The sequence below is a fragment of the Leguminivora glycinivorella genome, chromosome Z (genome assembly GCF_023078275.1).
Source record: "Leguminivora glycinivorella isolate SPB_JAAS2020 chromosome Z, LegGlyc_1.1, whole genome shotgun sequence".
In the NCBI taxonomy this organism is placed as follows: domain Eukaryota; kingdom Metazoa; phylum Arthropoda; class Insecta; order Lepidoptera; family Tortricidae; genus Leguminivora; species Leguminivora glycinivorella.
In genome coordinates, this window is record NC_062998.1 from 3,464,007 (window position 1) to 3,481,038 (window position 17,032).

At 36.4% G+C, this 17,032-nt stretch overlaps 1 protein-coding gene across 1 annotated transcript; it reads left to right on the forward strand.

The window, feature by feature from the left end:
• On the forward strand, nt 1-16,194 carry LOC125241368 (delta-aminolevulinic acid dehydratase). Its single transcript, XM_048149817.1, has 9 exons — nt 1-287; nt 967-1,114; nt 2,580-2,717; nt 3,093-3,174; nt 3,665-3,753; nt 5,037-5,180; nt 5,951-6,067; nt 13,953-14,046; nt 15,665-16,194. Exons 1-9 carry the CDS (start codon nt 160-162, stop codon nt 15,724-15,726), a joined length of 1,002 nt encoding a protein of 333 aa, XP_048005774.1. The 5' UTR covers nt 1-159; the 3' UTR covers nt 15,727-16,194.
• The last annotated feature ends 838 nt before the right edge of the window (nt 16,195-17,032 follow it).

A 17,032-nucleotide genomic window follows, 5' to 3' on the forward strand; every position in this document is an offset into this window, starting at 1 on the left:
CGTTATCGTGTCAATAGTACCGAGTCGTAACCAGTTTTCCTTATTGTTCAATTAAAATAAATTAAATACCAATAAACTCTAACTAGGGTCGTCGCCGTACTGAGAAACTAGCATCTTTTCTTTCAAAGTTTTCCTATTTCGTGTGTGTTTAACGACAAAATGAGTGACCTGTTTGTAAGCCGTGAACATATATTGCAGGGGGGCTATTTCCATTCCACACTGCGAAAATTACAGGAGCCCGACACCAGTATTGAGCCTCACAATATTATGTACCCAGTTTTCTTACTGTAAGTATGTTTGTTGTCCTAGGATTTTCCAATTTGCTATGTTTTTGTAACCTTTCTGATAAATCTAAAGTTGTCATAATTTTATTGATCTTACAGCATTATTAAAATCAGGATGAGTTGTAGTTTTTAAGTAGGTATATAATTATGAGTGCGGTTACTTACGTGCTGTTACATTGGTAAAGGCGCCACAATATGTACATAAAATGTAACTGATTTCTAGTAAGTAGTTATATTATAGTTGATTTCATTATCTTTCTCTGTGTGCCGAATTTTATCGGTCTCAGCAAATGACTAGGATATTTATAAAATGTCCAATATGTCTTCCAATTACATATAAATAAAAAATTATTTACATGAACATATTTACATAATTATACAAGAAACTAAGACTAAACTTAAAAGCTAGCTAATGTCTAAAATAGGCCCTTGAGGCATTGTACCAAGGATACTGGCGACATTTCCTCGCATGTTGTGCGAGGAAGTCGCCAGCTCTTCGGTCACCAGTTACCTCAACCAGACGCTTCGCGATTTCTGTGAACAACTTGTTCGTGCTGGGACCCCATGGACTTAGAGTTTCTACACCAAAATAAAAAATAAATACTGAAAAGTATAATGGAGTATTTGATACTGCCTATTAAGCAACCAGATATATTAATTTATAGTTTATGTCTGATTACAGGGAAAATGAAGATGCCATTCAACCCGTAGCCAGTCTGCCAAATGTGAACCGCTATGGCCTGAACCAGCTCATTCCGGCGCTCACCGATCTGGTGGAGAAGGGCCTGAAGTCCATACTCATATTTGGCATTGTTGAGACACTTCCTAAGGTATAACTATTGAAGCTTCTAGAATACATATAATAACATAGAACTGTATTTAAATTTTGAAGTCCATTTTGTCAAACAGTAATTCCTAACCCAAATTTCATTTAATAGCAAAAACACATACAAAATATACAACAACCTCAGACATCATAAATACAATTAAAAATTAACCTAAAATTACAACTAAATATAAAATACTTCCCCTAATTCACCTCCCTCTGGCATGGTCGCCAGGACACTCGCAGCGTTTCCTCTCTGCACCGCCAGACTCAGCCTTTGTGCAAAGAAAGCGCCTGCTCGTTAGTCCCCTGAGACCTGAGAGATTCCTAAATAAATATGTACATCACCTTTAAAAATATTGTGTTGAGATCGACTCTGGACTAAACTGGAAGGACCACATAGAAAAAGTATCCGGAAAATTGGCCAGGTTTACATATGCGCTTTCTGAATTTAAAAAATGCACTAATTTAAGAACCGCTACTAGTGCATACTATGCTTACGCTCATTCATTGTTAAGATATGGTGTCATATTGTGGGGCAACAGCGCGCATGTTGATAGTGTGTTTAAACTCCAAAAGAGATGCATAAGAATTTTAGTCAATATTAGTAGTTTAGAGAGTTGTAGACCGCACTTTATCCGTTTGAAAATATTAACTTTAGCCTCAATTTATATTTTTGAGTTATGTAAATTTGTAAGGAATAATCAACAGCTATTTAGACAAGCCAAAGATATTTGTAGTTTGACTCAAAACTTAAGAAATAGAGATAGGTTAGTAAGCTCGTACACTAGATTACAAATTGTTAGTGCTGGCACGCATCATATGTGTGTAAATATAATAAACTACCAGATTGTATAAAATTAATAGAAAAAGAAAATTTGTTTTATAAAACTCTTAAAGAATTTTTGGTTGCTAATTGTTTTTATGATATAAATGAATATTATATCTTTTTGGAGTCTGAAGAGTTTGGAGAGTGAATAGTTTTAAGAGCCTACATAATATGTAAACTGCATGGTAGTTAGATATGTTGTAAATATTGTATATTTTAGTTTATAAGTATATAATAATGCAGCGCCCTAACAGGGTTTGTGGTAAAAGCACAGATGTCTAGTTGTAAGAACTATTGTATACCCACAAAAGCAAGAAATAAATGAAATGAAATATGTTAACTATGACATAACAGAATATTTATTGCCTCTAAGCATGAACGTCACTATTCATAATTTTAATGCTTCCAAGAGGTATATATTGTAATGAACGCTTGTGTAGCAACATCTATAGATATGGCTCACCTGGAAGGGTTAAGCCAGAAGGCAATGAATTGCCATTTCTTCATCTAAATGTTCCTTTTGCATATTGTTTGTTTTTTTTTTCTTTAACAAAAAATTAATTTGATTTGAATAAAATCTGTATTGGCACTTAAGCAATCACAACCCTGAGGAAATACAAATAACCTTCTTACATTTCAGGATCCCACCGGGTCCAGTGCTGACTCGCCGTCCAACCCAGTTGTGAAGGCTCTCCCCATCCTGAGGGCTACGTTCCCGTCTCTTCTCATTGCTACAGATGTGTGTCTCTGCCCGTACACTTCTCATGGGCACTGTGGGGTGAGCTTGAACAGGTTATTAGTATATATCCTCCATATATGCATGTAAAACCTGACCAGAAATATATGACTACGCGCCATGTTGCGGAATTTAATTAGAACTATTTTCTTCATACCATGTATTGTGAATTGTAACCCCATACATCAGAATCCCTCGAACAGCGCCCTCCTGACAATAGTCATGTATTTCTGGTCAGACTTTGTTAGTTTGTCAGATTTTTCTAGCGCAATTAATTTTATATTTAAAGAAATAAATGATACGAAAATTAAACGCGTGTCGATTTAAAACACTCGCTACCGTCTTGTTTTTATTTATCGCCACTCGTTTCGATCTTCCTTTTTTCCGCACGTGTATCATAATGTACTATTCTATCAGGTGTTGACTGAGACCGGTGCCATTGACCACGCACCAAGCGCCAAGAGAATTGCTGAAGTTGCCTTGGCCTATGCTAAAGCAGGTAACATTTACATTTAAATAAAAAAAAATTGGGAACTTTGCCTGCCGAGAATTACACATCACAAGTAACACACACAAAACAAGGGGTAAAAGTAGATTATAAATATTATAATTTCAATAGATGATCACGACATGCTTCATGCTAAAACACTAAGACAAGAACGCACCCTGTAGTAAGTCTTAACAGTGCATCTAGAATATCTAAGGTCCATACACATATACATATTACTTCGTAAGTAGTTAAGGATATGCTATACGAGTACGAATAGTGCCGATATATTGACGAACAAATCCTTTTGATTAACTCCAAGCGCGCTTAGTAGTGTCTTGGCGCAATTTCCACAGAAAACGTTCTACCGCCACCATATGAGATGTCTAATCCATATAAATTAATATCGTTGCCCCATTTCAAATCTATGGAGTTACCTATATAATCTAAATATTATACTTGACATCAGAAGTATTGATGCACGTACATGTTATGGTTTCAGGTGCTCACGTGGTCGCTCCATCTGACATGATGGACAACAGAATAAAAGCCATCAAGGACGCACTCATTGCCTCCAAATTGGACAACCAGGTAATAAAATATCTGGGCAACCGAGCTTCGCTCGGTTCTGTTTCGTATCCTTGACATGTGTCGCCATCTAGTTCAAAAATGAATAGTACCTACATCGAGCGAAAGAATTCTCAGCCTTAACAACACAACTACTCCACACGAGATGGCGCGCATTTCGCCACAAAAACTCAAATAGTGTATTTTCTATTCGTTTTAGCCTTGACCTGTGTCGCCATCTAGTGTTTGCAATAAATAGTACTTACATCGACCGAAATAATTCTGTCTTAACAGTACAACTACTGCACACGAGATGGCGCACGAAGAAAAACGCATGAAAACTCGAAAATTCGCGTTTTCCGGGACCTAAGGATAAGTTAGACCGATTTTTCACCCCCAAAAACCCCCACATAACAAATTTCTGCGAAATCGTTAGAGCGGTTTCCGAGATCGTCAGTGTAAATAAATATATAATATCTGGGCAACCGAGCTTCGCTCGGTTCTGTTTCGTATCCTTGACATGTGTCGCCATCTAGTTCAAAAATGAATAGTACCTACATCGAGCGAAAGAATTCTCAGCCTTAACAACACAACTACTCCACACGAGATGGCGCGCATTTCGCCACAAAAACTCAAATAGTGTATTTTCTATTCGTTTTAGCCTTGACCTGTGTCGCCATCTAGTGTTTGTAATAAATTGTACTTACATCGACCGAAAGAATTCTGTCTTAACAGTACAACTACTGCACACGAGATGGCGCGCGAAGAAAAACGCATGAAAACTCGAAAATTCGCGTTTTCCGGGACCTAAGGATAAGTTAGACCGATTTTTCACCCCCAAAAACCCCCACATAACAAATTTCTGCGAAATCGTTAGAGCGGTTTCCGAGATCGTCAGTGTAAATAAATAAATATATAAATAAATAAATAAATAAATAAATAAATATACAAGAATTGCTCGTTTAAAAGTATAAGATATATAAATAAATAAATAAATATACAAGAATTGCTCGTTTAAAAGTATAAGATATAATACAGGAAGTCAACCAACTAAAATGTACTGTAGTCTTTTAGAAACAACTAGGTACTGAAAAGTCACAAGTTTAAACTAAACTGTAGTTTCGACATATAGCAAAATGGTAAAAGTTTCTTATTATTTTTATAGCACTTGAGGTCCTTGAATCCTTTGAGGTACTAAGAAGCTTTTTCGAAAATGTGGCTAAGCTTGAAACATACCTACATTTACTACTCTGACACTGATGAATCTGACGATTCAATTGTGATTTTCTAACACTGATCTTTCCCAGGTTTCTGTCCTATCCTACTCGTGCAAGTTCGCGTCGTGCATGTACGGCCCTTTCCGCGACACGATGAAGAGCTCCCCTATGGAGGGCGATCGCAAATGCTACCAGCTGCCGCCTGGGAGCGCCGGGCTCGCCGCTAGAGCTGCGGTATGAATTATGATATACTAACACCTAGCTTTTATTAGCACCTGGCATGGAGATTACAGGCAGAGAAACTTTGTGGAACTTAGCTAAGCATTCGGCACTGTTGACCATGCAATATTTGTGAAAAATCTATTTTTTTCATAGCAATATTTGGAGACAATGTTGTCAAAAACGCAATTGTCAATGCAAAAGAGGACAAAGAAACAAAAGAGTTACACAAACAATTTAAGTACATAGTATTACTATAGGGGGGAGTACCACAAGGTGACTTTTTAGGCCCTTGTTACTTTCGTTCACTTAAAGAGGATAGGATGTGATCCGAGCTTTGAGCGGGGCCCTCCCATTTGGTCCTACTCATGCTACCTAGCTACCGCCGGGGAGCGCTGGTTCCTCTTATTTACATTATACTTACGTACTGAATGTTACTACATACCGTGGGTCACGGTCAATTTGTGTAAGAATGTCTTATAATATTTATTTAAAGGAGATGGGGGTTTTTGAATACCATCATCTTGAGGAGAGGAGAACTCCCTCAAAAACTAATTCTTCTCTTTTCTAATCTCATTCGAGTTATTGTTCAAAGGTTAACTATCGTTGCCTCTTCACCGGGATTTTACGTATTGTCAGTAATTAACTAATTACTTAGGATTTTTTTTTTTTTGAGTCTAATAAATGTGATATAGAGTCTAAGAGAGTCTAAAAAACTAATAAATGTGATATAGACTCAAAAAAAAAAAACTTAGGAATTGTGTTTTTATTTAATCCTGTTACAGGCTCGCGATGTAGCGGAGGGTGCAGATTTTCTAATGGTGAAGCCCGGCCTCCCGTACTTGGACATCGTGCGGCAGACCAAAAACCAGTTCCCTAATCACCCGCTATTCATCTACCAGGTACCTAATGTTAAATTAAAACTCGGACAAATGTTAGTTTGTCAATTGACTTTTTGCGCGCGAGGCAATTTGCCTCGCGAGGCTGCTCAGTCAGTGTGACAACTTATTTACGACAGCACGACCATCCATCATCATAAATCATCATCATCTATTCAGTCATCTATCTATGTACACGGAGAAAAAAGTCTCGTCCATGATACCTGAATAGTGTAATCTGAACGAGAAAATCTAGTAAATTCTGGGACAATTGTTCACATAGTATAAATAACTAAACTAGTCTGTTTAAATGCGTTGAGCTTAGTGAACTAGTTATCTTGTAATTGCTACACATTAAAATAGCGTGTATTACTAGAATATTTAGTAATCATAACACGTGGACCGTACAAATAAATAATATTTTCTTGCAGAGCTTAATAAATGAAATGTGACCTTGACAATATATTTTTGTAAAGGTAATATATACATTACGTATCATAAAATAAAAATATTGTAAGGGTCACACAGTCAAATTGTGTGTATTACTAGATTATTCAGTATTTATAACAAATGGAGTGTCTAAATAAACAAAATAATGTAAACACCACAAGAAATTCTTGTAAAGGTTATAAAACTTTAGTTAGGCCAATAATAGGTATCGTTAAGAATACAAGTCATCTGATATATATTACATTCTCTTCATTTATGTAAACTTCATTAAATGGTTGATAGAACAAGAAAGTTAGTTACAGCAACTGCATTTATGGTACTCTCTAATAAATATACAATTGCGTTAACGTGTTATATGTTTATCGGTACCTATGAATTTGTCTGTGCACTGTATAGACAACTAACATTTCTTGTAAATGTAAAAAAAGGTTTGTTGTCTATACAAGGTGGTTCAGTAGGATTAAAGGCCGAGCCACGCCAGATACGTGTACGTAGACGTGTGCGTGGCGTGCGCGCTGTAAAGTACGAATCTTCAAAAGAGATGATACACCGCTAGACACACACGGGAAACACGTCACACAAGCGGTGTAATCTCTAATGAGGATTCGTCATTTACACCGCGTACGCTACGCGCACGTCTACGTACACGTATCTGGCGTGGCTCAGCCTTTAATCCTACTGTACCACCTTGTATAGACAACAAACTTTTTCTTACATTTACAAGAAATGTTAGTTGTCTATACAGTGCACAGACAAATTCATAGGTACCTACCGATAAAAATGCAGGTTGCTAGGACCAGTTCCAAGAGACAGAAGCCTAGAGTTGAAACTGGGATCCGGAAACCTGGGTCACCCAGCATATGGAATGGATGCTATGAGCGGTGAAAATTGGTGAATCTGAAAGTAAATAAAATAATTATATAATTTGTTAAAAAATATATTTCAACGATCCTTAGTGCAAGACTTTGTTCATATATTCGTCAGTGTTAATAGAACCGTCCTTCATTTCGTCCAAAATTTATATTTTGCAGAATTTTTCCACTTTTGTTCCACAGTATGGCATGGGTCACAGGAAACTTGCAACCATTGTAAATCATCTGAAAAAAACATTAAAATTTCTATGAATAAATTTTACATTAAGTAATATTCTACGTCCACTTCAGATATATATAAAGACTGTCCACGATAAAAAGTGGTCATATATAACATGGTAAATCTTGAGAATAATGAGAATTTATAAGCAGCATGTTTGTCAAATAATTTGTAGATATTAAACTACATTATAAAAATACAAACAAATTATAAACTTTAGGTGGCCTATGAATTTTAGCAGTATGTATCTCATGATAACAATATTTTTTTGTACAGTGTCTTCTTGCAGTCTTTAAGTACAACAGTTTTAATGACAAAAATATTTTTTTTAATGTTTAATTATAATAGCCAAAATATACCCTATTACATACTGATTTTACGATAGTAATAATTTTGCTGATTGTAATCAGATTAAGAAAGTACTGAGATTTTCTAACTTTGCTGAATTCGAATTTTTGACACTTTTTGGCTCTCCATACAAAAACAACTGTCAGTGCTTGGAGTAGAAAGTCTTCCTGACTACCAAAAGTCGAAATGAGTTTCAAAAAGTATTTTTTTGTCTGCTAAGATGTCATTCTAATGTGTGTAAAACAGCTTATAAAAATATAAGTATTTATAAAATTGTGCCAGGAAGCGTGTGAAGTTTGTTAAAAAACACTGTACAAGAAATGAAATGCTTGATGGTATACATTCGGCGAAACCTCAGACACACTAAAGCATTATAAGGAATAGCTTTAATTATTATATAGTTTTATGTATACAGATTTATCAAAATATAATATTGCTTCAAAATGTGCATTCAGGAAGAAAGATTTATCATGTTATGTATGACCACTTTTTATCGAGGACAGTCCTTATTAGTTCAGTATTTAGATTTTGCCCACGTAATGTCGTATGAATTTGTATGCAATGTAAAATGAATACAACATTAAATGCCTTTTTACTCACCATTCTAATTATCTACTAAGTTCTACATGATGTACGGTATGTGACTCACCTGCTTTTGCCAACTCTGCCATCTCCCATCCTTGCAAGAGTTTTTGCACCTCTTCATCCATTTCCTAAAATGGAAACTACCAAACGAATGGATAATACGTAGTGAGTACGTTTAACGATAAATAATATAACCTATTGCGATCCGCGTCCACGCGTGATCTCTCATGACACGTAAATGGCCGCCGACCACGCCGCAAAACATTGCGTTTCGTTACACAAGCAAAACATTTATTTATGCGGACAATATTTTTGTTATAACAATTATTTTTCGGTGTATATTACGAGAATATCATTGTTATTTTTTACAAGAGGCGCAAAGTAAAATCAACTATACTGCTATAGCATTCACTAAGATATACAATGGTACTTAAACATGGCGTTTCGTTACAAAAACGAAACACATATTTATACTAACTAAATACTTTTTCAACAGAACTATTTGTTCACCAGTATACATTACGAGAATATTATTGTCATTATTTACAAGAGCTGCAAAGTAATACCAACTTATAAAACAGTCATATCAACTATACTGCGATGGCATTCGCTACGATACAAATAATAGAGTTGACAGCGATGCGTACATATTTATACAAACTTAATATTTTTAAATATAACTCTTCGTTGAGTTTACATTACAAGAATATTCTTTTTATTTCTTTACGAGAATTACAAAGTAATGGCAACGTATAAAAAAGTTACAGGAAGTATACTGTGATAGTAACCGCTAAGATTAAGATTGTAAAGATAATTTTTATTTTTTTGGCATTACAAGAAGCTTCTTGTTAATAGAATTATCGTGACCTTTATTCTATTAGTTGTAAATAAAACTAGAGTTCTCGTATATGTAATTCAAACAGAACTGTTTAGTGTATATTAATGTTTGCTTAGTTCTATTGAATTCAAAATATAGTAAACGTAACAATACAGTTGTTTTTATTACGAGATTGTAGTATCAGTTACGATAAATCTATTTTACTAAACGTTCTGGTAGTATTGTTAAAATATTTTTTTTCCGTGTATTTCCGTTATTATAGTTATGACACTTATGACCGCAATTAACATTTTAGATTACGTAAGTAACGTGTTTCAGTAGATATTTGTTTATTATGTTTATAAGCAATAAGCTACTTGACCCTATTGCTTATAAACATAATAAACGAAATAAAATATAATTTACTAGCTTTTACCCGCGGCTTCGCCCGCGTAATAAAAGTATTCTTATTGAAACGTTTACAAAAAATAAGATTTTCATTTGGATCCGTAGGTTTCTTTGTAGGTATATCTGTCCGCGATTACTTCGATAAAGGTAAAGCGGGGCAATTCTCGACTGGGGGGCCATTGTAACTGATCTATTTGCTGTACGGTCAGCCAAGAAAGTGGTTTACCACTTTTCGACTCTATTGATCGAAAAGTGGTAAACCACTTTTTTGGCTGACTGTAGTACTTACACATATTACTATTGTTTTAAAAGAAATTCTTGCAATGATTGTAGAATTGTTACACAGCGACCACAGCGTAGGTAGTAGGTACGAATATGTTTGTATTTTATACCTATATAAATATTTATACTGGGGAAACTTCATACAACCCACATAGCCAGTATCTCGACGCTATTGTCGGTAGGGTAAAAAGTACTTCCTTGCATTATCGCTTACAATTTTTTCCATTTTGCTTATACTTATTGCAAACGTAAACATATAAAAGGCAAGCAAACAACGATCTTCTTACAGCACATTGAATATAATAGTTATTACGGATGCAGGATACTCGCCGATGCCTACTTACTAATCCCTTCGCACTGAGCCACCTGCATTTTACACTGCCTAGATATCGATTGCCGACCGATTAGTCCGACCCCAATCCGTATTCTTATCCCCGTCCCTATGTCTATCCTTGTCCCCGTCCCCGTCCCATCCCTGTCCCCGTCCCTCCCCTATCTCTATCCCCGTCCCTGTCCCCTATTCCTATCCCTATCCCTATCCCTATCCCTACCCCTACCCCTACCCCTACCCCTACCCCTATCCCTATCCCTATCCCTATCCCTATCCCTATCCCTATCCCTATCCCTATCCCTATCCCTATCCCTATCCCTATCCCTATCCCTATCCCTATCCCTATCCCTATCCCTATCCCTATCCCTATCCCTATCCCTATCCCTATCCCTATCCCTATCCCTATCCCTATCCCTATCCCTATCCCTATCCCTATCCCTATCCCTATCCCTATCCCTATCCCTATCCCTATCCCTATCCCTATCCCTATCCCTATCCCTATCCCTATCGCTATCCCTATCCCTATCCCTATACTTTCCCTATCCCTATCCCTTTCCCTATCCCTATTCCTATCCCTTTCCCTTCCCTATCCCTATCCCTATCCCTATCCCTATCCCTATCCCTATCCCTATCCCTATCCCTATCCCTAACCCTAACCCTAACGATAACCCTATCCCGTTCTTGTCCCTGTACCTGTACCTGTCCCTGTCCCTGTCCCTGTCAAATTATCATGCTAGGAGGTGAACTTTGAAAAATCCTTTCTTAGTGGTCCTCTAAGGAACATCCGTGTCAATTTGAAATCTCTTGAACCAGAAGTAAATATAAAAACTAAACCTATACTTATGGCTATTTTGGATATTTTAACCCCATTGCACAACAACAGGGGAGAAAATTTATTTTCCACCTCATTAGATTTTAAAATCGTTGTATTTATCGTGTTCAGCGACCCGATAAACCATAAAAACGATACCCATATTGTGTTTTTGACTTTACCCCCTTTGCACCGCTTTAGGGGTCAAGTTTTCAAAAACCTGAAACATGTATTTAGTCATATGTCTTTAGGAATCCTCCTATGAAGTTTCGAATAAAATAGTCAAACTAATCTTGTTTCCCCATACAAACTTTGAACCCCCATTTCACCCTTTTAAGAGGAGAATTTTGAATAATCCTTTCTTAGTGCTCCTCTACGCCATATAAGGAACCTATGTGCCAAATTTGAGATCTCTAGGACCAGCGGTTTCGGCTGTGTGTTGATATATTATGTCAGTTAGTCAGTCAGTCAGTTTCTTCTTTTGCACTGCACCCCCAACCCCATTGCACTACAACAGGGGAGAAGGTATTTCACTTCCGCCTCGTTAGATTTTAAAAACGTTGTATTTATCGTGATCAGCGACCCAATAAACCGTAAAAACGATACCCATATTAGTTTTTTGACTTTATCACCCCTTTTCACCCTTTTAGGGGTTAGATTTTCAAAAAACCTGAAACACGTCTTTAGTCATATGTTTTTAGGATCCCTCCTGTGAAGTTTCGAATAGAACAGTGAAACTAACATTGTTTCCCCATACAAACTTTGAACCCCCATTTGACCCCCTTAGGAGGCGAATTTTGAAAAATCCTTTCTTAGTGCTCCTCTACACTATATAAGAAACCTACATGCCAAATTTGATATCTGTAGGACCAGCGGCTTCGGCTATGCGTTGATATGTTAGTCAGTCAGTCAATATCTTCTTTTATATATTTTTTTGATATTGAAACCCCATTGCACCACAACAGGGGAGAAAGTATTTCACTTCCGCCTCATTATATATTAAAAACGTTGTATTTATCGTGATCAGCGACCCGATAAACCATAAAAACGATACCCATATTGATTTTTTGACTTTATCACCCCCTTTTCACCCTTTTAGGGGTTAAATTTTCAAAAAACCTGAAACACGTATTCAGTCATATGTCTTAAAGAATCTTCCTGTGAAGTTTCGAATAAAATAGTCAAACTAATCTTGTTTCCCCATACAAACTTTGAACCCCCATTTGACCCCCTTAGGAGGTGAATTTTGGAAAATCCTTTCTTAGTGCTCCTCTACACTATATAAGGAACCTACGTACCAAATTTGAAATCTCTAGGACCAGCGGTTTCGGCTGTGCGTTGATATGTCAGTCAGTCAGTCAGTCAGTCAGTCAGTCAGTCAGTCAGTCAGTCAGCTTCTTCTTTTATATATTTAGATTATGACTGAAATGAAAACAGCAAAAAATATTTTTAAAGTACCTATACTTTTACGTAATCAAGCGAAAACAACACATTCATGTTAATCCATAGATTATCTGTCAAGTCATTCTATTCGAAAACAACGTTTTCTGACTTTTTTAAGTATGAAGGCATAAAGTTCAATATGGCAGTGATTGTTTTGACATGCAGTAAGGTTCGAATAAAAAATTACACTACTACGTAGTCAAAATACACTTTTTATACTCGAAATCAGATATCTATAAATATTGTTTTTTTTATGTCAAATACTACAAAATACAATCATTTACTGTGCCAAATTCGATATGAGTCTAGTAGTCTATATCGTCCATTTGTTCCTAAGTTGCCTTGCCATAATTTTAATTACAAAAGCTCTCGTTGATACTGTAGACACTAGAGCGTCTCTTTAACTACTCTAAAAAAGTTTTTTTTTTTTGCCTGATTATACATAATACATAGCATAGGTAAGGTAACCGACCCAATCATGGACAGTTTAAGAAAAATTTTCGCCTGTTTTTGATATTTCACTGATAAATGAAAAATTCTAACGCTAAGCTTGTTAAATCTTGAATGTCCTATCCTTCTTTTACATTTTAAGCGTATTGCGTATAGATACTCCTATTGGTTTCTTCATAGTTAACAAATGAAAACTAGGTGTTTTTTCTCCAATTATGGACGGCAGTTCTCCAGTAATGGATCCCCCATTATGGACAGTGAAATAAGTTTAAAATTTTTACTTTTAAAGCCAACTGACTCAATGAGTCAATTTCATATACCATAAATAAAATTAGTTTGGGTTATTTTAACATAGGATTGTTTCTTGTAAATTTTGGTTTTGTAAATTGTTCCTTGTCCATCATAGGATGTACGCAGTTTTTCGATTCCAGTAATGGACACTCGCAAAATAACGATATTTCTTTATATTTTTGGAGCAACAAACTAGTATGTTTTATACCTTATCTGATGCTTAATGCAGTAAGTAAAACTCATTCAAGTTTACACCGAGTATTATTATTTTATACATGAACTCAACTCTCTTAGCAACTATTACTAAGAATTCGGCATGATATTTTTTTCAGTAAACTGGTGAATTTTATCTTGTCGCCAAATCCTTCAGAAATAACCGAATTAATTGAAACTTCAAAATGAAACAGCTCTACAACTCTAGTTTATGGTACATTGCCGTCAGTTTTTAACCCCCGACGCAAAAACGAAGGGGTGTTATTAGAAACTAATTTTAGATACTTATTTTTAAGGATTTGTATTTTTTTTGTCCATATAATGGCATCACCGTCCATTATACTAGGGTATTTTACATTACATACTTTCTACGCAATTTTGTGTGCAGGTGTCCGGCGAGTACGCAATGATATGCAAGAGCGGCGACAGCAGTGAAATCCAGAATACTCTGATGGAGACTTTGACTTGCATGAGGCGTGCAGGTAATGTGACTGAAGATAGCTAGTATTATACATAGGTGGATTCAGAACAGCTAGTCTCCACTTATTCGTATCAAAAAGTATTGGTGTTGAGTACACTAACACTAGGTGTTACTAGCTACGAGGCGCGGTCCAAATGTCTCCGGCCCGACAAATATGGCGGAAGAGTTTAAAAAAAGTATGGATATCATTGTGTTCGGCATTTATTCCACTTTTTAGGGTTCCGTACCTCAAAAGGAAAAAACGGAACCCTTATAGGATCACTTTGTTGTCCGTCTGTCCGTCCGTCCGTCCGTCTGTCAAGACCCTTTTTCTCAGGAACGCGTGGAGGTATGAAGCTGAAATTTATATCAATTACTCAGGTCTACTGTCCCTTGAAGCTGTGAAAAAATAAAACTTCTAAGCCAACGCAATCAAAAGATACAACCGTTTATGCCGCAAATTTTCGACACTTGCAAGGGAATCAAAACCTACAGGGTGCTTCCCGTGAACTCAGAATCTTGAAATTTGGTACGAAGCAACGTCTTATAGCATAGATAAAGGAAAAATTACGAAAACCATAAATTTTTAGTTACATCACATAATATATTTTTTTTAATAATTTTAACCTTACTACCCATTTCCTCATAAACGCGTAGAGGTATTAAATTGAAATTCATACCAAATACTCAGGTCTATAATACCTTTAAGCTGTAACAAAATCAAACTTCTATGTCAACGCAATCAAAAGAAACAGCAATTTAAGCTGCATATTTTGAAACTCGCAAGTACTCGCAAGGGAATCAAAACCTAAAGGGTACTTCCAGTCGACCTAGAATCTTGAAATTTGGCATGAAGCAACGTTTTATAGCACACATAAAGGAAAAATTCCGAAAACCTTAAATTTTTAGTTACATTACAAAATATTCTTAAATTTATGCTCCTCCATCTTTCCCCATTGTAATGTTATGAATTTCATTTTGCAATAAAAATACCATAGTTATGACTCGATTGTCGTAATGAACGAACTTTGTAAACCTTGCAGGTTTGTACGGAACCCTCGGTGCGCGAGTCCGACTCGCACTTGGCCGGTTTTTTTTTGTTGTATAGTTTTTTTAGATGTCTATTGGCTATAGGTTTTTTTACGGTGTTTAGTGCTAGTTTAGTGTTCAAACTTTTATCGTGCTTACAGCGAGATGACGTACTGTCTGGATACAGATGTAGTGCGAAAAGGGTTTCCTTCGTATTTTTCCGGTAACGTTCGTATTTGTCATGCTAGTTCAGACAGTGTCAGTACGTCTTGTACAGAGACTGACTGAAATATCATGACACGTTCGTATGTTTCCGTAACAATACAAAGGAAAACCTTTTCGCACTACATCGGTAAATGATCAATATGGATCACATCCTATAGGGCGCGTCGGCAGTCGTGTATAGAGCAATAATCGCCTGAAAACTTAAGCGAAATATGTATACACCTAATTTTATACAAGGCTGTTGACCCCTCAAGTTGAACACACATCGTGTATCTAGTAATAAAACTTCAATTGTTTTATGTGATAGATGCATGAAAGCCACCATTTTCAAACGAGATTTCAATACTTATTATTATGTAACATTAACAAATAATGTTTTGTTACAGGTGCCGACTGCATTATAACTTACTTCGCTCCACTGGTTCTCAGCATAATAAATAAAAAGTAAAATGTTTTATATAACATTTTGTTGAAAGGCAATAATAACTAATAGACTATGACGAGTAATTGTTAGAATGTTCCTGATTCGCCGGATTCTTGTGTCATCACTCATCAGATTGACATACAGTAAGCACAGTATATTGTAATATCTGATCTTTATTTTATTGGTGTGTTACAACCAGCACGGCACTTTCTTTATTAGAAAATCAGGCGATTCAAGTCCGGTTAAATAAGAATCTGGCTAACCAGGAACTAACTATGATAGTTATACACGTAAATGTACGGAGCGATATAACCTGTACAGAGCCATCCATTTCAGCTGTCAAAAATTTGCGTTAAGTATACTCGAAATCGAATACACAAACGCCATTATAGGCCAACATATTTTATTTTGGACTACTAAAGACAATAATCGGGGTGTATGATCTGAACTGAAACAAAGTCATCACTGGCAATTTGGCAGCATCATTGGCAATTTGGCATTTTTTTATAAACCTTGAAGGCAAGGTCCTTTCCTGAGGAGGATATGTGCAAAGATGGGAATAGGAGACGTGAGGCAACCTACCAATAGCTTTGATTGACGCGATTGACGGCCGACAGCGGTCTAAGCGCGACAGCGGTGAGCGGCGGCCATACATAGGAGTGAGACACAGCGATATGGGACTTTTCATTCGCACGTATGGCTGCCGCTCACCGCTGCCGCTGTCGCGCTTAGACCAATGTCGTGGCTGGGCCGTAGACCGATCAAAGTGGCGTTTTGTGTTGGAGGCCAAAACTCATTTGGCTTATCGCGCCAGCCACAAGTAGGAAATAAGGAAGTATAATCTGTGTTTTCTCAGATCCGCTGAATTACAATAAATGCTTATTGGTTGATTCTCTCACATCTCTCCATCTCAGCTTAATATCCACCTCCACCAGTCACCAGTTTATTGTGTTAACGTAGGTACTTAAGTTCCGTGACTTAATACTTTTAATTAAAATTAGATTAAGGGCCGGTTGCATCAAACCGTCTGTCACCGTTAAAGCGTTCGTTAAATTTTATTGTATGGGATGTTCCATAGACGTCTGCTGCGTGACGATGATGTGTCTGTCAAATGTGGTTGATGCAACTGGCCCTAAGAATAAAGGTGCTTGATAAAATTATAAGTACAACGACTGTTGTTTGTTTCTATTTTTTTTTATTAAATCAATGTTTTCCATCTTGCCTTTTTTTTTGGACTACTAAAGACAATAATCGGGGTGTATGATCTGAACTGAAACAAAGTCATCACTGGCAATTTGGCAGCATCATTGGCAATTTGGCATTTTTTTAT